General features: G+C 42.1%; 1 protein-coding gene across 1 annotated transcript in view; it reads left to right on the top strand.

Moving 5' to 3' along the window:
- Positions 1-2,339: 2,339 nt before the first annotated feature.
- Positions 2,340-27,344, top strand: part of PITPNA (phosphatidylinositol transfer protein alpha) — a 64,086-nt gene continuing 39,081 nt past the window's right edge. Inside the window, exons 1-3 of the mRNA XM_088453846.1 lie at positions 2,340-2,533; positions 6,075-6,105; positions 22,568-22,713. Coding sequence (XP_088309972.1) covers positions 2,514-2,533; positions 6,075-6,105; positions 22,568-22,713 — 197 coding nt within the window. The 5' untranslated portion in view covers positions 2,340-2,513. The remainder of the gene's footprint in view (positions 2,534-6,074; positions 6,106-22,567; positions 22,714-27,344) is intronic.

Genomic DNA, 27,344 nt, shown 5'->3' with positions numbered 1-27,344 from the left:
CTGGCCTTTATAATATGCCTCTGTGCCAGTATTGTTATGCCCCAGTGGTCTAGTGGAAGGAATCGGTATGAAATACTGATGGACGGGATGCCGTCTGTCAGTACACTGACAGCGGCATCCTGAAGGTTCAAATCCAACAGGGGAACGGTGGGTACTGTTTCCCTGTCCTATTTACCCCCTAACCCTCCTTTCCTGTACCCTAATACTAACCCTCACTACCCTGCACCCTAACCCCACTGGTGGTGCCTGAACCTAATCCCCCCTGCCCGGAGCCCAACCCTCCCGCACCCTAACATCCCCCGGGGCACCTAAACCTAAGTCCCACCCCGCTGTTGTTGATACTCACCTTTCCGCGGTGTCCTTATGATTGGAATGCCGTCTGCCGGGATCCTGAGGTCGGCATCCCGAGTCATGTTCAGATTTCGGCGCCGGTGTTGACTAGGCATTCGGGATTCCGATGCCGGGGTTCCGTCAGACGGCATCCCACTTCTCGGGATGCTCACCGCATCCCCTAGTGGAGTAGTGGGCGAACCAGTGTCCACATCAGCGCCTCCGGTCTGTCTCCTCACACCGGAGCCAAGACTGCACTTAGACGCGGGTCCCCGCGAACAGGGTTCCGCCTTACTTGTCCCCTGGATTCCGGGCTGCAGTCTGGGGTCCGGGGAGCCTGCTAGCTAGTCCCCCTCGGACCCACGCTGGGAGTATCTAACACTGACTTGGTGTAACGGCACCGCGGAGAAGTGATGGGACGGCAGCATAGACGTCCGAAGGACAATCTGGTGCTGCTCGCCCGTTTGGTAAAAAATAAAAAGTAAATTAAATCATAAAATTAAAGCTTGTGCTGCTTAATGCAGCCCTCTGTTATAATGGTGGTCCTGCTCCTGCCGGACACCAATGAAACTGAAGTGCCCTCGGGCTGTGGGTGGGGTATAGGGGGAAAGACTGCAGCATCCTGTGATTGAAAAGCTTTGCTGTTGGTGTCCGGTCCACCAGGTCCCACCTACACCCCAATGTCTCCCTGTGATGCCCTAAGGACCCTGAAGAAGAAAAAATGTTACATAACTTGCCTCTAAGGGATCCTCTTGGGAATGACCAGCTTAGAGACAGTCTTTACGGCGCCCTTTCATTACTATGGTATTAATGCGGAGATGCTTAATGAACCAAAGACGGCATTCAATTCCATCTAATAAATGGGTAAACAAGGTTAGTGTGGGGTGTCTTTTCTCAATAAAATACTTTTAAACTCCGTGCCCGCGTCCAGTGTGTATTTTATTTATTTTCTTACAGGTCCACTGCAGATGCTAGATGACCCTGGATGCACACTGTTCCTCCTTCCACTGCTATAGTGGCACCAGTCCTGGTTGGTAATTTACTTGTTTATTATTTGATATCGCGCATAAATATTGTGCTGCGCTTTACAGAGAATATTTCAGTTGTGAAGTTGAGGCTATCTCGCTGAATATTATTTGGCAACTTTTCCGACGTGTCCAAAAGTTACATAAAAACACCCGTATGTTTAACATTAGTAAAATCTGTCTGCGTGCTTTATTGAGAGAATTTTTGGCGACTTTAAGACCATTCGCATTCTATTCTATACGATGATTTACAAGTAGTTTTTAAAAATAGCAGGCTATCATTCCCCTCAAATTTGGAAGAGATATGTGACTCAAAGTTATGGAACTTACGTGGAAATGGGCATGGGCCTGCCCAAAAATGAATATTTTGCGATAGTGAGGGGTAGACAATTTGACAAGATCAAGGACAAGATCAGGGGTGGAACTTATTTTTAACATATTTTTAAATGTTGAGTGGTATGCTTACTCTAAATGAGGTGCCTAAACTGAAAATGGCGGTGGGGATTGGCGTACGTACGTACGTACGCAACATTCCCAGGTGTATCAGAGCTGTCATGTGTTATTGCTGTGGATATTGTGTAACAATTAATATTATGAAGAATTTATAGGTAATGTGTTCTCAGCTGTATTCTATTTATGGTGGGCCATATTCTCATGTGCAGCAGTTACAAGTCTACAGCTGAGAACACATTACCTATAAACTCTTCACAATATTAATTGCTACACAGTATCCACAGCACTAACACATGACAGCTCTGATACACCTGGGAATGCTGCGTACGTGCGTACGTACGTACGCCAATCCCCGCCGCCATTTTCCTGAAGTTTACAATCTAATTCTATAACGTTCAAAGGCTTCAGCAAAATGGCTCCTGTGATGGAGACAGTGTTTTGCATGCAGCTGCGCCTCTCGGTCTCGTAGCACTGTCATCAGAACAATGCTGGGGTTCTATGCTCCAGATGTTGAAGGCTGTGGGAGGGGGATTGGTCAATGCGCCTCGATCTCATCGCGCACCGTTTCTGACGATCCCCCCGTGACGTGCCAGTTGCTGCAGCAACGCCCCGCCCCCAGCGCGGTGCGGAGTGAGAAGTGACCGGTAACCTTCACTTGGGGCCGGGAGCAGCGGAGGAGAAGATCGGGAGGCACAGGGAGCGGCCATGGTGCTGATAAAGGAGTTGTAAGCATCGGGAGAGGGATGCCTGGGAGGCGGGATGCTGTGGCGAGCAGGAGGAAGGGGCATCCAGCAATGAATGAGATGAGAGCTACTGCAGGAAGGAACGATGCAGTAGGGATCAGTGCTGGTGTCAGGGTTAAAGATGTGCAGCTGTAGTAAGGAACGGACCGGGAGTAGGGATCAGTGCTGGTGGCAGGGGTAAAGATGTGCAGCTGTAGTAGGGATCAGTGCTGGTGGCAGGGGTAAAGATGTGAAGCTGTAGTAGGGATCAGTGCTGGTAACAGGGGTTAAGATGTGCAGATGTAGTAGGGATCAATGCTGGGCTGGCAGTAGGGATTAGTGCTGGTGTCGGGTTAGGATGTGCAGCTGTAGTAGGGAGCAATGCTGAGCTGAGAGTAGGGATCAGTGCTTATCTCAGGGTAATGATGCTGGTGTCGGTGGGGTGCATTGGTCCCTGGATGAGCTGTGGGTGAAGGATAGGGCAGGAGTAGGGAGTGCTAGACCTGTGCTGGGCAGTGGGACAGACTGGATCTAACACTGGCTGCAGGTGAGGGATAGTAATCTGGAAAATGACATTTGACACCGTCATGTGCTGGCTTGACTGCTGAGTAACCTGTGATAGATACCCTTCACCCTGCAGCCTCTTTGCAGACAAGAAAATATTATATTCTAAGTAAATATTAGCTTTATTTTTATGCTTACTGCTTAGTTATTTGTTGAATTTTTTTTATTTATTTTTTTATTGGTGGTGGAAGAAGTGCTTAACTACTTGGTAAAGTGATTAGTTAACTTCTTTTTATTATTATTATTTATCCTGGAGTCCCAGCACTTGTGTTATTTTACAAGAATAAACTGTTGCAAAAATATAGCTGAGGTTTGCGTTTTGCTTCTCTCTCACACATTAGATATGTAAACGATTGAGAAACACAGACACGTCATGTCACATTATTGCTATTAGTTTGTGTTGGAGGAAGTGTGGACAAATTTGTACGTCATACAGTGGGTGAAAGAGACATTGTCAAAGGCCTGTATCCCTACAATTGAAGTGAAGGGTGCTCACATGTCATCTACAGTAAAATCTACTCGTTCTGTGCATCGGATCATTTGATTAACAGCAACATAGCTTGGCAATGACTATGATCTAGGATTGCTTTGGGGCAAGACCTCCTCTGAGCTGTGTAGAGAATTTGTCATATTCCTGCAGAACACTGTAGTAGCATCTCTTGTAGTTAATAGTATATTTGCACAACTTTAAAGTAACTGAAATATATTAATAATCTAAATGTTTGTGATTATCCCATTCAATATAAGTGCAATCAGAGCACTACAGGACTCTAGTATTTTGTGTTGGCTCTCAGAATGTTATGTGAAGTAAAAGATTGCTACAGTATATGTACAATGGGGTCACTGATTTCTGAAGCTTTGTGTTGTCTGTCCTTGCATGATCTGAGAGCCCCTGTCATCTGGTACAAGCTGTAGGCTAAGCAGGAGTTATAAGGATTTATTTTTTTGTCTTGTTTAAATTACGCATAATTTTTTTGTTTAATAGAAGCTGTAAACCTATGCCAGCACTGGTTAAGACAATACTGTACAAACATTGTAATTTATTGTATTGTATGTGTGATTTCTTATTCTGTTATGTGGCATAGATATTTAATTAGATCAGTTTAATCACTAAAATATTGTTTAATCATTGTGCTTTCTGTATGATGGAGTGATGGGGTTATGTTCTCTATTGTGCAGTTAATGTGTTAGAGGCAGATGTACTAAGCTCTGGAAAGCGATAAATTGGAGAGTGATAAACTACCACCCAATCAGCTCCTAACTGTCATTTTTCAAACACAGCCTGTAACATGACAGTTAGGAGCTGAGTGGCTGGTAGGTTATCACTCTCCAATTTATCACTTTTCAGCTCTTAGTACATCTCCCCCCTTAATTTGGTCAGTACAAAAAATACAGAAATGTGTATGTAACGTGTTTCCAAATGGCAACCGCACAATAAGTACATGTATTAAACATAAGGTAGGTGGAAGTTACAGAAGCTCTACAGGGATATTCCCTTCTGTGGCATATTACACACGTCATACCTCTTGCATGTGTACCCATATTTTCTAAGAAGTATATATATTCTAAAGAGGAACTTCACTTCAACAAAGTGAGAATATAAATTTTAGTTCATTTACAAATACAGAAAAGGATGTCTGTTATGCAGCTGTAATAGTTAGGACATTTCCAGTAGCTAGAGGTCTGGTAGTGTGTTTTAATGACTGTTTATATAACTTTGCAGACAAGTATGTAATGTGCAATCACTTGTTGCTTACATTTGGTGTAAATCAAGACAATTTACGAAAGAGGATTGCGCTGTTTCCTAGTAAACCAGTTCTGGAGGTGTTTTCGTCTGTAACTAATTTGCTATTTGAACCAGTGTAGAAATGAACAAAATATACTTTTTGGGATGCAATCTGACTAAAGGGTCATGCCAGTCGCATTACAGGGAAGCTGCCAATTTATCAGTGTTACAGAAAAACCCCTTTGGTATCCCAGCATTCTCCATATATTGAAGATGGCTCAAGGTTACCTTGAGTTTCCTGAGAATTCCTTATTGATTAGAGGAAAGTATTATATATCATTGTGCCTTATCTCTATAGTGTTCACACTAACGACTTTGTCATAGCGATAGTATTTGTAGCACGGCAGTGCTCAGTGACTGAGATGATGTGTCTTTGCCTATGGTCAGTTGTAGGTGTCTTATCTTTGTCACATCAATCACATTTGGGATAATTCTTAAAACTGTTGCACAGGTCACTTGTTCTGTAACCCACAGGTAACTCCTGTGTCCAGCTACACCTGATACCATAGTCCTCACCCTTTACATTTTTGCATGGGGTCTGCGGTCTCCTTAACGTATCACGCTTCAAAAAGAGACTCCATCTTGAGATGACGTTAGCCATTGTAGCCTATTTGCTACAGTTTTGCTTTTTTCCAGAGAGAGATCCTTAGGCCCTCCGGTAACCTACGCTTGCACACGTGTAGTCGGATAACCCCACGTGTACATACTGCTAGAACTCCTCACCGGTAGATTTAGGTTGCCGGTGAGAGCTCTGGATTGATAAATGGGAAGCAAAACATTGTAAATTGCAACAAAAAATAATGTTATTTTGGGGGGATTTAACAGTGCTATTAATAAACAGGCACCTATATCTTAAGCCACACTATTCCTGCCTTTATATGTCTTACTTGAGTGTTGACAATTTACATCTTGATTTTAAATATAGGCTTAAACACAAATGGCCACTTTTTGATTGCTGCAGCGGATATAAATGATTGCATAAGAAATAGTATATATCAGTGTTTACCTTGTTTGCTCTTAAGTCCCCATTTATTCCTTTACATACAGCAGCAAATGCAGAAGGACTGATAGAAAAATCAATTGTAACTGATAATGCGACTGGCTTGACATTTGTCAGTGCAGTTAATAAAAATAATGCTGCACATTTTAAATGGTACCTGTTAATTTTCATATGTCTATTTTATTTTATTACAGCCGAGTTGTGTTGCCACTATCAGTGGATGAGGTAAGAAAAATCGTGTATTTCTTGATATACAGTATATACTTTCATGTTTAACTCATTTCTTTACTAGTAAATATCCGAAGGTGGAAACAATTGTGTACAATCAGTCTGACTCAATTGTGACTGTAAACGCACCCAGTAATTTCTTATATTCATTTTGGTACTTTGAGAGGTTATACCGTTTAATGCTGACGGTCTGTATGGCTGCACCCTGTATGCTACATTTAGGGATACACTGTAGGTTCCATAATAAAAGTCGAGTTAAGTGAAACAATGAAGTGTACAGTGTAATTGTTAGAGCATAATGTAAATCATTGATTAGCTGTAGATTGCCATAGATACTGTTTGTTAAACCAGTCACACCAGTCAATTGTTCAAACAGATCATCCAGAAAACCCTTTTTGTACCTGGTGGCCTTTGACAGTGTTGTCATAACAAATAACCCTTTGAGAGATGCTGATCTATAAAAATGTGGTATGTCATGTATACAAAGTTATTTTTAAGCCATGTAATTAACCAGTAGTTTTTCATTTTCATGTTTCACTATGTTTGCTATGTGTCAGCATTTTTCTTACTGTGTGTGATGTGGAAAATTGCACATCTCATGTGTCTAAAGGGGAGAGGTTTGTTTATTATAATATATGCATACGCACGCTGTCAGTCATTCAGACACTCGGGGGTATGTTTATACTCAAGTGTGGGTTTTTGGAAGTGGAGTTGTTGCCCATAGCAACCAATCAGATACTATTTATCATTTATCTAGTACCTTCTAGAAGATAAAAGTTAGAATCTGGTTACTATGGGCAACACCTCCACTTCTAAAAACCTGCACTTTAGTAATATAACCCATTGTCATAAAAAATCTGCCTCCTATTCACTCATGCCGCTAAGCACTAGGGGTGCTCAACATACAGCCCTCCAACTGTTGTTGTGGAAATACACATCCCAGCATACCCTACCACAGTTTTGCTATTAGGATATGCTAAAATTGTGGCTGGGCATGCTGGCATGTGTAGTTCCACAACAGCTGGAGGGCCGCATTTTGTGCACCACTGCACTAGAACATATAGGGCCGTATTCAGTAAGTTGCGAAAAGTCGCTTTTTGTCGAAAAGAGTTCGCCAGTGCGAACTATTCACGCATACCTGCGTATCGCGCTATCCAATTGCCAGAGTGTTCGAATGTGCAAAAACTCCATAGGCTGAAACCTGCTAAATGTTTTCACCATCTCAAAGCAGTTGATAAAATGTTCAAAATCTCTATTTGTGGCTAAAAATGTGGGGACTTGGGGCCTGATTCAGAGCCAGACGCAATTAGCGCTCGCTCGTCCAGAAAATAGGGGTGGCTATTCAAATGAACCGTTCGCTGTTTGCGGTCTGTTCACGCCTCTAGGTCTGAACGAGCGAACAAAACTTGCGGTTGTTTTTTGGGAAACTACCCCCCCTGGCCGCTCGCATCCTACGTCATGTCCGCTATTTATTAGATTAATCGAGTACATCGACCAGGGTATGAGCTGCTCGCTATTCTTGTGGTTGGTTTTTGCTACCACAATTTTGCGAGCAGTTCTGGCTATAAAATAACCCAGTTACGTGGTCAATGACTCTGCTGTTTTAATTATGCACACCCATAAAACGCCCGTTTTGACCTTTAAGCACGCCTGCGATCGGATCTCCACTCCCCGTTTTCAAGCACCTTCCCTGTTACCACCCACATACGCCTCTTTCTGTCACTCAAATTATCAGGCATTCGCTATTTTGCGAGCACATGAATTTCGACCGCACTGACTGGTTCGCGCATGCGTATAACGATCCGTATGCATGCGCAGTTGGGCAAACATCGCTCGGAGCAAACGAGCGGCCGCTTACGAGCGGCTCTGAATCAGGCCCTTGGTTTAGATCACTTTGGACACCCCCCCCTCTCAGATGACTAATTAGTGAAAAAAAAATAAAAATTAACTTCATTCCCCCTAATAATGACATTTTTTGGGGGGTGAAACTGAAAAAGGTGTTGGAAAATGGGTTTCACGTATTTTGGGGGCTGTATGAATGAGACAGGTGTTTTTTAAGATTGCAGGTGTATTTTTAAATTTTTTTTAAACTGCACTTTATAGACACAAAAATATACTAGTACCCATGTTAATGTACCCCCAATTTAACTACAGCAATCATTTTTTCCAAAAGAAATTGCTTTATATGCATATTTGCATAAGTGTGGAAAAATTATATAACAGCCATTTAACTCAATTTAAGAACCCAAAATATTTTTATTAGGGCTATTATTACACTTCTATATTGATTTCCAGTGTCAGTTAGGCTTTTTATGGGGTACATACCGATTTTCCCAAAATGTGCTGTACTCTTCGCTAGTTTCGCCATGCGCAATTATTGTACATAAGCGTTTTTACGTGTTTTGCAATTGGATAGGGTGAAAAGCGGGAGCGCGCATTGAGACAGTATGCAAAAATATAGCATCAAAACTGGTGATTGCGGCGATAACTTCGCCATGTGAATGCTTTTTTCAACAAATGTGACTTTTTGCACCTGATAGAACACGGCACATAGTCTTATGCATAAAGGATGTGTATAAATTGTAACGGCATAAAAACATACACCTCCGACCTATATATTTTTAGTTCGACTTTTTCTGAGTGAGATATTATGTTTTCAATCTGATTACTACAATATATTTTTAAATTATTGTTTTCTTTACCAGTTTTACGTAGATTTTAATTTATTTTTAATACTTTTTTTCATGGGTATTGCAAACAAAAAAGAGATACAGAAACAAACATCACCTGAGGTAGATAATAAGTAGGATACAAACATGATCCTGCATTATTAGGAGAAATAATTACCCACATTTCCTCTTTTATTAGGGGATATAAGAGGAAAATGTAGGGGTAATAGAGTTATTGGTAGGAAACTGTTAGAAAAGGGCAGAGCTCAGTGCAGGAAGGTTAAGTAGATCAAATTTAATTAAAAGTTTACCCTTCCATTGCATAGGTTTTATTTGGAGTCCACAGTTCCCATGTCTTGTAGAATGAGGCCAATGACCCTTCTTGACCCTTCTACAGCAATGGCCAAAAGTTTTGAGAATGACACAAGTATTGGTATTCACAAAGTTTACTGCTTCAGTGTTTTTAGGCCTTTTTGTCAGATGTTACTATGGTATAATGAAGTAAAATTACAAGCATTTCATAAGTGTCAAAGGCTTTTATTGACAATTACATTAAGTTTATGCAAAGAGTTAATATTTGCAGTGTTGACCCTTCTTTCTCAAGACCTCTGCAATTCGCCCTGGCATGCTGTCAATCAAATTCTGGGCCACATACTGACTGATGGCCGCCCATTCTTGCCTAATCAATGCTTGGAGTTTGTCAGAATTTGTGGGTTTTTGTTTGTCCACCCGCCTCTTGAGGATTGACCACAAGTTCTCAATGGTTTTAAGGTCTGGGAGTTTCCTGGCCATGGACTCAAAATTTCGATGCTTTGTTCCCTGAGCTACTTGGTTATCACTTTTGCCTTATGGCAAGGTTCTCTCTCTATCATGCTGGAAAAGGCACTGTTAGTCACCAAACTGTTCTTGGATGTTTGTGAGAAGTTGCTCTTGGAGGATGTTTTTGTACCATTCTTTATTCATTGCTGTGTTCTTAGGCAAAATTGAGAACTTGTGGTCAATCCTCAAGAGGTGGGTGGACAAACAAAAACTCACAAATTCTGACGAACTCCAAGCATTGATTAGGCAAGAATGGGCGAGGATTAGTCAGTACGTGGCCCAGAAGTTGATTGACAGCATATCAGGGCGAATTGCAGAGATGCCTTGAAAAAGAAGGGTCAACACTGCAAATATTGACTCTTTGCATAAGCTTAATGTAATTGTCAATAAAAGCCTTTGACACTTACGAAATGCTTGTAATTTTTTTTTGTTGAAGGAAGAATAACAGGTTTAGGAATGTACTTCATGTGGACAGGTCCGTGTTTAAGTGAGGACCTCAAAACTTGTGTAGTGATCAAACAAAGTTACCACTATTATCACTGTTCTCAGCCACCATAATAATCTACTATTTGTGACACCAGGGACAAACTGTGACAAATTATGTACCCTCCTTTAAAGTGTCTTCATCTGCTCCAATTCGGTGCAATTGCCAATTTAACTGTTTTGCCCACATGCAGGTGATATAAACGTTTTACAATATGCGGTGGTTTATGTTAATTACTATTCATTGTTAAAACTTGCACAGTTAAGCTTCCACATGCATCTTCTCTTACTAATTATCCTGCTCTTGTTCAGGGATCAGTTACTAGAATAACAGGCACCAAGTAATGTCATCAGAACATAACAAGCCATTTGACAACCTATTACTTCCTAAACTTAAGTTTGAAATGATTTGCAGAGGTGCCCTATTCCAAGCCTACATAACACAAATGCATGCTTCCTTCATGTTCCTTGCTGCTTCTAAATGTCTCTGGACAAGGAGCAGAGCACTGAGACCTCCTATGTTTATTTTATGAGGCTGTGATTATAATGACAGGTCCCTATTGTTCAGCACAGCAGTCCTGTAATAATATTAGGAGGGGCCATTGCAAGAACTGTTACTGAATCCTCACTTTAGCAGTTAGCCATAAATAGTCGCCGGAAATGCAGCTTGGTATTAGTCACTGGTATGTGCTATAAGATACTGAGGAGCAAAGTCCAAAAGTACAGAATGACTATTCATAATGATTGTTCTGTAACACTGTAATTCCTTCACTCCACCTCCCTGCTGATTAATGCCGTAGTCCTAAGCTGCACATAGAGTCCTTTTATACTGCGTATCTTGTATTAGTGTTAGGAGGTTCCCAACCTGTGACACATGACCCCACCCCCCATTGTCACTCTAGATAACTTCAAATACTCCCTGTTCATTTTATACTCAGAATAATACTTTCATTATCCATCTTGTTTTATCATTCAGCACTAAAAGGGAGTAATGATGTATAACATCAGGGAACACGTGATAAAAAGTTCCCGGAGTGACAGGGTACATGGCATTATTATTATTATTTTTGATGTAGCATTGGATTAAGAATGTAACTCAACATCATGCAGTGTTTGCATTTATTTCCCAGCAGAACATACCTGAGCTTGTTAGTGTGCTGCCCAGCTACAATGTGAGGATGTGCATATTATTATGTTACTGGGGTTTTGTTTGTGTCAGCTGTGCTGTTTCACAATATTAGATTTTCCTGTACTAAAAATGCAGAAGTTGTTGTCGGTGGATATGGAATAGCCTGCTTTTGTTAGTAGGTTGAGTCAAGGGTCCTACATACAGTATACCATAGCACGGTACGTCAGGGAGTATTGCAGGCACACAAATCTTTATAGTGCAGGGGAAAGTAGTGCCTTATGGGACTGCACACAATACCGCCTCTGTACGGACCTTGTGATTTTGCATGTCGGGACCTTCATCTGAATTTAGGTTAATTATGAGCAATTCATAAATGTGTGATTACTCCCAGAAACATACTGTAACATCGATGTTGATCGTAGATTTTACCCCCTAGGCCAGTGGTTTCCAAACTTTTTTGAAGCAAGGCACCCTAGTGCATCAGCATTGTTTTCACGGCACCCCTAAGCCAAAAGTTGGTTATTAAGAATTTTATTTAAAATGCAGTGAAGTAGTAAAGTGAAGTATATTGTGCATACCTGTCATCCTTAGGGTCAGTTATATTGTGGTGGACAGGGTTGCACTTCTGTTTGTCCACATATATACATTACATTGATGATAAACAATTGGATTTGGTGCTCGACCACCAACCTGAGGCACCCCTACAAGTGTTCCGCCGCGGCACACAGTTTGGGAACCACTGCCCTAGGCTCTGACTTTCACTTTTTTTTTTTTTAATCCATACAAATGAGATTGCACGTATTGCCTTAAATGGAGAACTGTAGGGCTCTTTGCACAATGCTTTTAATCAAACCTTTTAGTCACAAAATAAGCACAAAAAAAATGTAAACTGTCCCACATGAATAAGGCAAAAGTAATGTGTGATCATGTACTGTATGCGTTTGCACATATGCTACTTTATTTTGTATATTGGAAAGATTAAAAAATGTGCTTTATGAAGTAGGTAAACAATATGTTTGTGTCCCTGCACTATTTCTGTAAATAAAGGCAAATTAGTATCAAGGGACATCACTGCTGCAACTAGTATCTGCTCACAAAGTGTACCGATCTCTTGTACAGCCATTCTGTGGGCTGTTATTCTTGAGAGTACAACCGATCCATTAACTACGTAGTTGTGACCAAAGTATAAGAAATAAATTGCCTCATTCTATAGTGCTGGCATTGGTTCCTAGTGAATCAAGTTTATGTCATATATACAGGTTCAGCCACCCCTGTGTGTAGGCAGCAGGAACACTTTAATGCCTACTAATTGTTTCCGCCAGCCTTGGGAAAGAGAATTGCCCTAACGCATAAGTTGAATCTCTGCAATCCTCCTACGGTACATGTTCATAGCTGTAATCACAGGCCTGTTGACAAAGCTAGTCTTTGACACTTGTTACTAGAAGTTACTAAACTACATTGTCCTGAATTTTGGGTTCAGTGTATAAAATTACTCTGTTTTGTGTACAAGTAATAAATGGTTGTTGAAATAATGTAGTAGATGAACCTATATACCAGTCTGACCTTGTGCCCTGTTTTGTTCTAACCTGCATCTTTATAAGCTGTGCTGCTCTGACTTGTTTTGCCTAAGAACACAAGTTATAATTCTGTCTCTCACTAGTGCAAACCAGGATTTCCTCATTGACTTTGTATTAAAAACCTAAAGGACGTTTTGTAATTGTCCTTCTTCAGTTTCTCTTTTCATGGATTCATTGAAAGGTGCCAACTTTTGTGAAGTACTGTACTTAAAAAGCCTTCTGTATCTTTATCTCTCTCCTGTTTCATTTAGCAGCAATCTCCTTGCCAAAAGGTAACTGATCAAACAAAGTATTACAGTGTGATTGTACATTGAGGCCTAGAAGTTCCTAAATATATTGTGTAGTTGCCAAATATTTTTCAGGAAACATCCCAGGTTGGGACCAATTGTAATAGCCTGCTAGTTGTAGCAGTTGGTGAGATTTCAGTGATTTAGAATTTAAGATTTAGGGGGTCATTCAGACCCGGTCGTTAGCGCCGATGCGCTCGGACCGGGTCGATGGCCCCCCCACAGAGCATGCGCACGACGGCGCCGTCGTGCGCATGCGTGAGACCTGCTACGACCGACAGCGCCGGTCGTAGCGGGTCTCGATCCAAAGGGGGCGAGCTGTCGATGTTGATTGACCGCTCACCCCATTTGGAAGGCGGGCCTGGGGGGGGTGGCAGCCCAAACGGAGGCGTTCCCATGGGAACGCCTACCGTTTGGGGGCGGCCCCACTGACATCACTAGTGATGTCAGTGGAGAGCTTCTGGCTCAGACAGAGTCCGGGGCTTACGACAAGGGAGACCCTACCCTAGGGTCTCGTCGTAAGCCCCGATGGTCGCGATGGTCTCTGACCATCGCGACCATCACCGGAGCGGTCGTTAGAGCTGTGGGTGTTAACCCACAGCCTAACGACCGCAACAGAGGCGGGCGGTCAGGATGCAAGTGGCTGCCCAGTTTCTGAGCGACCGCTTGCATCCTCCGACCGTCTCTGAATGAGGCCCTTCAATCTTATGGGGTAAATTTACTAAGCTCCGTGTTTGCCTGTAATTGCATGTACTGGAGAACTTTGCCATTTTTGCAAAAATGTGAATTTTACTTTGGCAAAAACGCTGGCACCTGAGTTCCACTGTAAATAAAATAATAGTATAAATATATTTTTGACACCATTACCGGCCAGGAGTGCAGGGAAGAGCCCCGGGTTTCAGCTTAAACCTGTGGTCCTCAGGAGAGGGGTGACTCCCTTATTGAGATCCCCGGCTTGGGTAGACTAGCTTGGGGTGTTAATGCTTTGGCCGGGGAGACCTGATGAAAGGGTCCCCTGGCTGTGGCATTACTCCCCGGCTAGGTTTGAGTCCAGTGCTGGTTTTTAAAAATAGGGGGAACCCCACACCATATTTTCCCCCTATTTTTAAAACCATGACTGGCTCTCAGAGCCCAGTGCTGGTTCTTAAAATACAGGGGAACCCTACATATTCTCCCCCCTGTATTTTTAGAACCAGGACTTGCTTAGGAGGCCGGGCTGGTTATGCTTTCTTTTTTTTTTTTTTTTTTTTTACATTTTAACCATTTAATAACTTACAAATACACAAGCAGCCTGCACGTATCTCACTGATATGTGCTGACTGCTTGTTTGGGAGGGAAACTCAGACAGGAAACACTGCGATTAAACACTGGTAGGAACGATCACCATACACCATTTGGAAATACAATCCTGACAAACATGGGAGCTTAGTAAATTTACCCCTGTGGCTAAATCCCCAGCACTTACCTTGGCTATAACATTTGGCCCTTGCACTTTCAGTCTAGGCCAGCTACAGTAACTTTCTTCTTTTGTTCTGCTTTTCGATACACTTTTGAAAATCTATACTTTTTCTCTAGGCTTTTTAAGTCAGTATTCATGAAAAAGCAGTGTTTTAAACTTAAAAAGTGCCCTATTGTCATGTTCTGTAAACATGGCATGCGGGGTTATTGTAGGTCCATGATCAACAAATTGCTTGTAACCTGCTTGGATACAGCAGTTGAACAAAAAGTGCCCCTTTAGATATTTTAAAATGTTGGTAACTGTATTGTGCAGTCATGGGAGTAATTCATGAAAATCCAGGTTATGAACATAAACAACATATGGTGCCTGATTCAGAGTTGTATGCTATGCCCATATTATAGAAGTTGAGTGATGATCAGACATCTATGTATGCATATAAATCGCAATGCGCATGCTTTAAGAACCATTACTGTAGTCGCTCGCAGCGAGTATTCGCAGTGTGATTGACAGTCAGGGAGCGTTTGGGAGAGGTAACAGTGAGTGGCGGCAATGAATGCAGGCATGTCGCAACCAAATTCGGGGCATGTCTCGTCCTGTGACTGCGATCCAGTACACTTTGGAATATCGCTTCGGTGTCTCGATTCTCAAGTCCATTCTGCGGTACCATAGACTCATTCAGGACTGCAACGATCGAAAGATCTGCGACCGGTGCGTCTTTGTATAGAGATGCTTGGGTTTGCAAAGCCGCAGGTGGACGTCTCAATACATCTCTCGGCAGCTGCGACACTTGTGTATATTTGCATTGCAGCTGCATACGCAGCAGCAGCGTTATTGGTGTACAACTCTGAATCAGGTACATGAGGATCGATTTTAATAAATTTTGATCGATTTAAAAACAATCAAAATCAATCAATATCGATGTTGTGTTTTTGGATTTGGCTGTTTAGGACAGTGGCCCCTGTGAAAGACCAAATGGTTGCTAAGTGCGGCCTTTATCTCCTGATATAGTTCAAAGCACGTTTTGTGTATTGAATAAAGTGTGTGAACACAGGGTCTCATTCAGACCCGCTCGCGAGCGCTGTACGCTCGCAAGCGGGTCGATGTTACCCAAATGCGCATGACGGAGGCGCCTCCGTTGTGCGCATGCGCGAGACCCGGCGAGCGACGGGGAAGCCTTCGCTCGGGGTCTCGCACCAAAGGGGGCGTGCTGTCGATGGTGAGTGACAGCACGCCCCCTTTGGTGGGCGTGTCAGGGGTGTGGCTGCCCAGACGGAGGCGTTCCCATGGGAACGCCTGCCGTCTTGGTCCGGCCCCACTGACATCACTAGTGATGTCAGTGGGAGTGCTTTTGGCTCTGATAGAGCCAAAAGCACTCCTGGGCTTGCGGCAGCGAGACCCTACCGCAGGGTCTCGTCGCAAGCCTGATGGTCGCGATGGTCTTGACCATCGCGACCATCTTTTTGGCCGCTCACATAAGCTGTGGGTGGTCACCCACAGCTATGCGAGCGACCAAGAGGCCGCTCCATTTTAAGCTAGGCCGGCCCTGATTCAGAGCGAGCGCTCTGGTCAGAGCGTCCGGCTCTGAATCAGGCCCACAATGCGGCTCAATGTTCAAGGTTAGATAAATAATGCTGTTTAATCATAGTATACATTAGACCATAGGACACATGAGTATATTCTTCTTATTATATAGTATATGTAACATCTAAGTTATAATGATCTGGCACAGTACACACAATAAACCTCCTGAAGCTAGAGTACCTGTATATTTCTATGAAGAATATTGTGCTATTAAACTCATTACATGCAATATAGTACATTTCGTACTGCACCATAACTGAGATACCAAACAACGGGTGATCATACATTCTGTAGCCAGTTGGTGACTGTTTCATTTAAGCTTAGACGAATGAGTATATTGGTTTATATTCTAAAAATACCTTACAAATAACATGTAATCTACTTTAGCTTGTCAGATAAAGAATGACTCACAGTTTTAACTAGCATAAAATATATATATATATATATATAGATATATATATAGATATAGTGGCACTCATATTGATGGTGTATGTATTAACACCAAATCACCGACCAGTATCCTTTATAGGTCAACGTTTCATTTTTATTACAAAAATTTCTTCAAGACCTGAAGAAATTTTTGGAATAAAAATGAAACGTTGACCTATAAGGATACTGGTGGGTGATTTGGTGTTACTACACCATCAATAATATCTATATAAAGCCATGTGAGTGCCACTATATTGCTTTCAAGATTTTGTTTGGAGGCACCCAGGTACGTTGGACCTGTGTTTCAATTGAGTGCCGGCTTGCTTTGGTTGTTATAGATATATATGTATATATCTATATCTAGCATAATCGCTCTAACATTGGGCCCGATTCAGAGCGTTGAACGACTATATTTGTGCTGCGCATGCGGCAAGTTTCATTACCGACAGAGGCCGTAGAGAGAACTTGGGACGCAGAGTGATTGACAGTCAGTGGGATGTAATGGGAGGGGGTGGTTACTTAAATGCAGACGCATCGTGACCGTTTTGGCAGCGTGTATGCAATTGCGAATTTGTACGCAGTGGTTAAACTCCGCCATCTTATTTACAAAGGAAATTCTCAATGACCTTAGGGTTACTCAGAACATCGATGCTGCGTCTGTGTATGTATGTAAGTCGCTTACAAATCCCAGTTGCAACAGTTGCATACTTTCGCACCACAGCTGTTTACAGGGTCACAGCTGCGACAGGATTTGCGTCCATCTCTGGATGAGACCCATTGTGCCTTTGTTTGCTCTGTCTTTCTTGTGTCTAATAAGCTTGGCCACTTACACTTTTATTTCACAAAAGGAATTATAACTGTGTCGTCTTCCGTCTTTATAGTCCATGAAATTTTTTTTTTGTCTGTGTTCATTGCTCGTCTACTCCTTTTCCATAGCAACAAGTGTCAAACGGGGAGAATTGATAATACATTAGTACTCCTGCTCCTTCCTTCAAATGATAAATTGAAACTGGCCACACACAGCAATTTCATGGAGGAATTTTATGGTTTACGACCAAATTGGCTCCACATCACATGCACGGTCCAAAATGATCAGATGTGATTCATCAAGTGGTGACCTGATTTGTCCTGGCATGTACAACAGTCAGGTCAGCCGGTGACTGGTGCAGTCACCGGCTGACCTGACTGTTATATGTGTATGCAGTTCCCTGCCCAATGCAGTGTAAAGTGACCGCGCAGGACAGCTGTTTGGGGACATGGCTAAGTTCTGTTCCCTTCTTGCAACTAGTGTGTAGGTTGATGTTGTTTCTACGTGTTTGCGGAGCTTGGAAACAAAATTAGTGAGCAGAGACCAGGCTGCTATGGAATTACAGTAGTGTGTGTGAAGAGCTATCATTAACGAACAGCCATAACTGCTTATTCCAGTCCTGCAAGTGCAGTTCCAGAACAGATCTGCACATTGAGCAGTATGCAGTATACTGGCGGAGCGAATCATGCTTTTCCCTTATTACACCTTATTTACTGGCGTAAGTGTGACTCCCATTTTCCAGAGCTAGTAATAGTTCACATCTGCTATCTATTTAAGATAACAAATAAGCTAATGTTGTTATCGGTTCTTTTCCAAACCTTATATTTTCCTTTTTTCTTTTTGATTTGAAAGGACAATCTTCCTGAAATATTCACTTTTTTGTTACTTGGCTGGCAATTTGTGCTGGTATACTTGCATACTGTGGCTATTAATTCTACACACCCTTACTGAATTTGCCACGTAAAGCCTGAAAGCATGTCTGCCCTTTCTCACTTTTTAGAGTGATCTTGCAACCCACAAAATTCACACCCCTGATCAGGGGCTTCGGAACGATTTTATTAAGGGGGCAATATATAATTTAATTTAGCACCCCTCCCTCCCTTACCTGTTGCTGGGCTGCGCATAGGCGCCGTAACAGCAGGAGGTGGAGACAGGAGCGGCAGCCGTGGACGGTCAGGGGCTGTGCATTGTAGCGCTAGGCTGCACAGGCCCTGCCCTGCGCGGAGGAGGAGGTTTAATGTGCGGTCTTTTAACTTTAAAAGACCACACATTACGCCTCCTCCGTGCAGTGCAGGGGTCGCCGCTCCACTGGTGCTCTCAAATGTTTGGGGGGACGGGGGAGTCCCCCTTCCCATTCCGACGCTTATGCTACTAATCTAATATTTTGTGGTAGCATCTGTCAATCATGCTGCAGACATTGGGGCACTGTGAGCAACATCACAGCCCCAGATCTGCACATGCACAGATCTAATAACCATTGGAGATGTGCGTAAACATCCGGTTCATGTACATATCTGAATCAGGTCCTGTGTGGGGATCTCATTGCTCTTTCAACAAGACTGAACACAGGCTCTGGCTGGAGTATTTGGCTAAAATAATAAATCGTGATCATCACTTTGGACTGTACAACTGTTCTGACCACGAATCCAGCTAGCTGGCAATCTCCACATTCCCTCACATCCATTAAGGTAAAGAACACAGAGTCATCTCTGGACAAGAAATGATAAGCAAACTAAGCCAAACAGATGATTGCTTAGTCCTAAAATAAACTATTAAACATTCCTATGTAAGTAACAAGTTGTGAGGAACATGGCTGATGCCTTTTGTCTTTGCGTTTGATGCTTTCAGGGTAAACTTGTAGGACGCGTGATAGATTGTGATATGGCAGGTAACCCATTCTTTTATTTCCCTGAGAAAATACTTATATAGGAATAGGCCCTACATTAATAAAGTTGCTCCAGCCATACGGTTTTACCTAGTCTAAGTAGGATCACTTGGATATTTGGTTCCCCTGTTTGCTGTTGTCCTTTCCATGTAGCCTCTTGGATGCACACAAGTACCATGCCACACGTATGTTGCTCATACTGAGTCCTACAATGACAGCATTGTCGTCTGTGGTGATAATAGATGCAGCCCTGACATAGCACTTTGCATATCAAAATAGTTGACCCAGCTATTTTGCTAACCCCTTACTGGCGTTTTGTGTGTGTCACTTTGTGTTTTATTTGATTTATCCTGTTCAGTTTATAATCTAGGCATCTGAGAAACTAGTTCCTGAGGGCACAAGTAAACTTTCTGATTTTTTTCTTTTGGGGATAAAGTATTATTTTTTTTATTGCATTTTTCTTAATTTTAAACATACATAAAAAAAATATATAAATATATAGCACACAACAGTCCTACAAAAGCATAGCACAAAGGAAAGACATTGTTACAGACAACTATTAAATTTTAACATATTAATCTAGTTACCATCCTCTAAAACTTTCTGTTGATTAAACATTGTAAGGAGCTTGGCCCAGCCTGTTGTATTTTCGAGTAAAATTTCATAAACTATATTAACGCCTTTGCTGCTGAGGACGAGTGTCACTAGTCATCCGCGTGTACATTAAAATGTAGAACAATGAGCTGGGCTGCTTTCTGGGAAGTGAAAAAACACTAGAATGAATGAGATGCAGGAAGTGCCAACTTCACTGTATTTTAAAACACAAAATAATAATGAAGGAGGAACGTTAAGTACCTCTGCCCCCCCTACTCCATCATACTTTTTAAATCGAGACACAACATTTTGCAAAAAAAATTGTCTGGCGATAACCATGTAATGACTTAAACAGTGTTAAAATCTCCCAAATCTCCCCCGTGTTGTGTCATATAATAAAAAAGGCATCCCCTTATTTAATGCGGTAGGTTTCCTAGTTTAAAAAAATGCTAGGCCTTGTTGGTCAGCAATATTATACCTACACATACTGTCTAAATCAAGATGCAAAATTTTGCAGGAAAAAAAAGTATTCTATTTAAGAGAAGATTTTATTGCAAAAAAGTGCCACAAAGTGTCTTTGTCATGTGTGTGTGTTTTTTTTTTTTGTTTTTTTTTAAATCCTATTTACTTTTGTTTCACTTGCTTTAAATTTTAATACTAAAACACTTTTTTTGGCCAATTGGTATTTTCTGAAAATACAAAGTCTTCTGAAAAATAAACAAAATAAGGTATAATTTGTGTGTGTATCGTATAAAAATCGGTGATATTGTTGTTGCAACATCATGAGCGCTAACGTGGGAAAATAGTCTCAGCACTGGGCTAACCCCCCTTTAACCTCTGAAGGAACTCTAGGTTACCATCTCCCTTGATGTCTTGGATATACCCACCCTTATTTGCCAGTTAAGCGGTGTACCCTTATATCAGTGCCTCCATCCTAGCTTTATAAATTGGAACTGTTTTATTTAGGCTTGCTTTGGTAAGCCCAACCTGAGCGCTAGCTACTATTTCCCAATTATTTTCTGTCAATTAAACACACCAGTTAATAAGTTTTTTAAATTATTTTATATGATGTATTAAAGTAACTTGGTTTGACTGTCAATGGAATTCACATTACCCAAACATATACATAAATATTCAATTACAATAAAATACATTTCCCTTGAATGACTGGTAAGAAAACCCTCATCAGCGAAGGGGTTAGATACATAGCTGACCTTTAGCGTGAGATATAACAGATTATGGATAAAGATGTACTTACTGATTTGACAATAAGGTGTTAGCCAGCCTCAACTACAAACTTGTACACAGCTTGGGCACTAACGTGAAGGTGCTGACTGGTTGCTATCTGTTGTTTATAGAGCGCCAACATAATTAGCCGTGATAGATGGCAGGTTTGTCTGCATCACAGCTCTGATTTTATGCAGTTATATACTATGGTTGGTTGAGTCAATGACTAAAGCTGGGTACACTATATGATCTGTGACCCAGCGACAGTGCGATGCGATGTAAGGATACATCGCACGTGCCGTACACACTACACAATCTTGTGTACGACAGTGCATTGTCGTTACATGCCTCCTGTAACATTACCGCGTCTTTTATTGCATCGTCCCATCTGCTGTGCAGAACAGCAGTTGGCATGATACGATGAACGGCCGCCGTTAATGACGGATCAGACACACACTATACAATGTGTATGATATATTGTTCTGATCTGCGTGGGAACGATATATGGTATATTGTGTGTACCCAGCTTAACACTGGTACATGTGCGAGGAGAATGTTGGATGCAGAAGTTTTGGGAAGCATGCGTAGCCAGATTCACATTGCCATATGTTTGTTCAAAGTGACCCTAAAAACAGTTCTGTGCACCTTTTTATATTATTATTATTATTATTGGTTTTTTTTTAGTATGTATCTTATTTTTCTTCCCAATTTTCGTCAAATCCTGGCCAATCCCTTAGAAATCCCCAAATGTTTACATTTCAGTGTAATTGGTATATAATAGGTGAAATAATACCAGGCAGCTGAATATTTCTGAGAAAGAGAAGTAATTGTATTTATCGCTAAGCTTGTGGGATTCTCTGTTCCTCCTCATCCATTTCTTCTTTTTTATTTATTTATTAAATTTTTTTCCAAATGAGATTAAAGGATCAGAAATAACAGGAAGGATTAAATAGGCGATGCTAGTGTTGCCGGGACCAGCCTATCCTCTTAAAACTTGTGCTGTGACCTGTACAGCAGGGATCAGCAATGTAAGGAAGGAGGGTGTATAAAGGCCAGAAAACAGAAAGCTTTGGTGGTAATGATGGGCAAAATGTGGACTGTACCACTGAGATATGTGGTGGTGTTTAGTGCACTCAGGGATCAATCTTAAACTATTTTTATTTAAAAAAAAAAAAAAAAAATTACATTAAATATCATGTTTGTGTTATGCTTATGATTAATAACAATGTAAAGACTTATTTTGCAGACTGTTTAAAGCACCAAGAAAATGTTTTAGGAGCCATGTGTTCTGTTTAATAGCAACACAGGATCTGAGTCATCTGACGCATGTTTAAAATATTTTAAGAGGTTTATCATTTACGTCTGTGCATGTACTTCCATTATTGACCTTTTCTTGCTACAGTAATAGGATGTGATTATTTTTTTTTTGGTCTTTCAAATGGGAGGTAACTTGATACGCACTGACACAATTTGAATGCTTTTTTTTTTTTTTTTTTTTTATAACCCTTTCAGTACCAAGTGGGCCAGCTCTACTCTGTAGCAGAAGCCAGTAAGAATGAAACAGGCGGGGGCGAGGGCGTTGAAGTCCTTGTCAATGAACCTTACGAGAAGGACGGAGAGAAGGGTCAATACACACACAAGATTTATCATTTACAAAGGTAATCTATTATTTTGCTCTTTTGAGTTCAAGGAAAACTAATGGCAAGCCTTATTCCCCTTAGGAAATTGTGCTAAGTTTCCTTGATTGGTAGAGATGGCAAATGGTGACCAAGTTTTTTAGGGGGAAAGTAGAAATATATACACATCCAACCTAGACGTCACTGTCTACTTAGGGAGAGATGTAAATTCCACATATTTTGTATTTCTCGTAAGAAGTTGTTTGGTTCCTTTACTGTGGATGAGTGCCACATCATTTGATATAGCTGCCACTCACTTTTTGGCTATTATCTTCGAATGTCAATTTTATGAATGTATTGAGGTATTGGAAGTACACTCAGTGGCCACTCTGCTCACAACTGTACACCTGCTCCTTAATGCAAATATCTAATCAACCAATCATGTAGCCACAACTCCATGCATAAATGCAGATACGGTCAAGAGGTTTAGTTGTTGCTCAGCCCAAACAACAGAATGGAAAGTAATATGATCTAAGTGACTTTGACCATGGAATATTTGTTATTGACAGACGAGGTGGTTTGAGTATCTTACATGCTGCTTATCTCCAGGCATTTTCACGCACAACAGTCTCTAGAGTTTATAGAGAATGATATCAAAACAAAAAGTAAGTGAAAATGGCCTTTTAATGAGAGAGATCAGAGAAGAATGGCCAGACTGGTTCAAGCTGACAGAAAGGCGACAGTAACTCAAATAACCATGTGTTACAACAGTGCTATGCACCATCTCTGTATGCACCACACGTTGAACATTAAAGTAGATAGGATACAGCAGCAGACCCCAGGGTTCCAACCAAGTCCGCTTACAAAAGGAAACCGAGTCTACACTGGATACAGTCTCCCCTGGTCTGACAAATCTCCGCTGCTGCATGCAGATGGTAGGGTCAGAATGTGGCGTAAATCACATGATTACATGTATTCATCCTTCCATATGGCAGTGGTTCAGGGAGTGTAATGCTGTGGGGAATGTTTTTATCGCACACATTAAGCCCCTTAATTGCATATAAGTATTGTTTAAATGTCACAGCCTAACTGTGTATTGTTGCTGACCATGTGCATCCGTCTATGGCCACATTCTGCCATTCTTCTAATGGTTACTTCCAGCAAGATAACACACTATGGGGTCTATTTACTAAGCAGTGTTAGGAGACAGAGTGAAAAGTGATAAGGTGCCAGCCAATCAGCTCCTAACTGTCATTATTCAAACACAGCCTGTGAGATGGCAGTTAGGAGCTGATTGGCTGGTACCTTATCACTTTTCACTCTGTCTCCTAAGACTGCTTAGTAAATCATCCATTGTCCATTAGTCATCCATTGTCATGTCAAGCTGGTTCCATGAACATTGAGTTCAGTGTATTCGGTGGCTTCCACAGTTATCAGATCTCAGTCTAAAAGAGCACCTGGAACGGGATACTCGCAGCATGAAACGGCAGCTGGCAAATCTGCAGCAAATGTGTGATACCGCCATGTCACCATGAATCAGAATATCTAAGGATTGTTTCTGGCACCTTTTGAATCCTAGCACCATTGCATATAAATGTGCTGTACAAATAGAATTAAGTGTTAGTGTATTAAACAATATAATTCTGAAAAATATAGGGCCTGATTCAGACCCACTCGCGAGCGGCTGTCCGCTCGCAAGTGGGTCGATGTTATGGACTGAGCATGCGCACGACGGAGGGAGCTCCGTCGTGCGCATGCGCCAGACGCGACGAGCAAAGGAAAGTCCTTCGCTCGTTGTGTCCGATCAAAGGGGGCGTGCTGTCAATGTTGATTGACAGCACGCCCCCTTTGGTGGGCGTGCCGGGGGCGTGCCTCCCTGACGGGGGCGTTCCTAAGGGAACGCCTCCCGACAGAAGCCGGCCCACTGACATCACTAGTAATGTCAGTGGGAGTGATTTTGGCTCTGATAGAGCCAAAATCACTCTGGAGCTTGCGGTTGAAAACCTCAACCGCAGGCTCCGGCTCGCAAATTCGATGGTCGCGATGGTCTCGACCATCGCGGCCATCACAATGCACGCTCTTATAGCCTGTGGGTGGTGACCCACAGCTATACGAGCGTCCAGGAGGACGCTCCATGAAAATGGAGCCCGGCCCTCATTCAGAGCGTGCGCTCTGCTCAGAGCGTACGGCTCTGAATGAGGGCCATAATTTTATTGTATTGGGGATTATATTGCACCTGGAAACAATAGAGGTTAATTTTTCTACCTTGCACATTATTGGTGTATTTCCCAATAATCCATCTAGATACTTTGCACAACATTTTGCAAATGTTAGGTATGTGGCTGAAAAGTAAGGCACCTCAGTGTACTGATCACAGCACAGCCCATTAATTAGATGTTTCCATATCTTTTTCCCATAATATTGATTGTTTTGTCCTCATTTTTATCTTGCATAATGCATGGGCAAACAAGGATATCAGAACTGCTTTCCTTTCAGGTGTATGTATATATATATATATATATATATATATATATATATATATATATATATATATATATATATATATATATTCCAAACAAGATGGATGGCACTCTAGGTCTCATGTGTGCTGAAATAAATCCCCCAGAGCCTGGAGTATAGGTCGACGTTTCAGGGCGCAAACCCTTTTATCAAGATCTTGGTCTTGATAAAAGGGTTTGCGCCCTGAGACGTCGACCTATACTCCAGGCTCTGGGGGATTTTTTTCAGCACACATGAGACCTAGAGTGCCATCCATCTTGTGTGGACATATATGATTTCTTTAGGATAGGCACCGGGCAAGCTGAATTACATTACTGGAGGAGTGCCGGACACCACCATTGTTGAGATATATATAATATATTAATCAAGATATGTTTTATATTTTAGATTCCTCAAAGTAGCCCCCTTTTGTCTTCAGTATTAATCTACCATGTTGAAAATAATTTAAATAAACAAAAACCATTGAATGAGAAGGCAGGGCCGCAACTAGGGAGGGGGCTAGAGGTGCACGTGTACCGGGTGCCAGAATGCAGGGGGTGAAAAAAGGCTGACTTGCGGTGGCTTGGGGGCTGCATATTCAGAAAACGGCCATCCAAAAATGGCCACCGCCGAGGAGGAGACAGATGCTAGAGGTCCTTACTGGACGTCTAGTGTCTGTCGCCTCTTTGGTGGCGGCCATTTTTGGATGGCCATTTTTAGCAGATTCCAGGCGGACTAGCCGTCCGCATAGACTCTGCTGAAAACGGCCATCCAAAAATGGCCGCCACCAAGGAGGAGACAGATGCTAGAGGTCCAATTGGACCTCTAGTGTCTGTTAGGCCAGCACAATGCACACAGAAGTGCCGGGAGAAGATGCTGAAAGCTGCATCTTCTCCCGTGAAACCCCCTGGCAACGAGCATAAATCCCATAGCAATGAGCATGTAACCCCTGGCAACGAGCATAAACCCCATGGCAATGAGCATGTAACCCCTGGCAACGAGCATAAACCCCATAGCTACACATATGTAACCCCCTGGCACCGAGCATGTAAACCCCTGGCACCGAGCATGTAAACCCCTGGCACCGAGCATGTAAACCCCTGGCACCGAGCATGTAAACCCCTGGCACCGAGCATAAAACCCCTGGTAATGAGCATAAAACCCCTGACAATGAGCAGGTAATTTTAAAGTAATTAGAAGCCTTACTGTGGGGCATAAAATGTTGTCGGGCAAATATGTAAGTGGCACTTTGGTAATAGGCATTACAATGTGTGGCATAATGTGTATTGGGCATTACGGTGTGTGGAATAATGTAAGTCACTATACCAGGGACGTCTGAGTAGTGCACTGCCTTATGGAGGAGCAAGGACAAAATCCAGGTACGGGAAGGAAGGGGGCGAAAAATTACTGCCTAGCACCGGGTGACAGATATCCTAGTTTCTGCCCTAGAGAAGGTGTGTCCAAACTTTTGACTGGTACTGTATATGTATCAGTCCAAATTCTCCCATGGGAAACAGGCGGCACGCACTGGGTCTTTTTTAAATCAATAATGGATCATTTATTAGGCCGACGTTTCAAAGCCTGAACGGCTTTGTGATCGGGGTGTGCAGAAATAAAAAAATATATAGTGTGTGTGTATATGTATACGTTATGTGTTAAGTTGTTATACAAAAAAAATTCTGAATGTCACAAGGTGTATAAATACAGAATCACAATCTCCTTTGAGCAAGATCCCCTACTTCTATTGTCAGGGGAAAAAGCAAGTTGGGGTCCCACCTGATCTTAGTGTAACCAGCACTAGGCTTTGGAACCATTTGGGGGAGATCCACAGTGTGGCGGTCTTCTTTACCATGGTTACATCCAGCCCCAGGTCAGTTGGCACCTTGACTGGTTTCTCCTGGGGACTCGGGCCCACACAATTAGATGCGGGCTCCCCTCCTGGATAAAACCATCCATAGTGTCAAAAATGGCTGCCAGGAATACTAGAAGTTGAGGAACTACAAGTACCTGCTTGCCCAGATACAAGTTTACCATTTAATAAATAAATAAAAGCACCCCAGAACCAACCATGTTTTATTACTTTCCTTAAGTCTTCACCCCCCCCCCCAAAAAAATTATAATTAATAAGTCACTTTTTTGTAATTTGTTTATTTATTTAACTCCTTTGAGACCTC

The sequence above is a fragment of the Taudactylus pleione genome, unplaced genomic scaffold (assembly GCF_031769625.1).
Source record: "Taudactylus pleione unplaced genomic scaffold, aTauple2 ptg000040l, whole genome shotgun sequence".
Lineage (NCBI taxonomy): Eukaryota > Metazoa > Chordata > Amphibia > Anura > Myobatrachidae > Taudactylus > Taudactylus pleione.
This window is presented reverse-complemented; position numbering and strand designations above follow the sequence as displayed.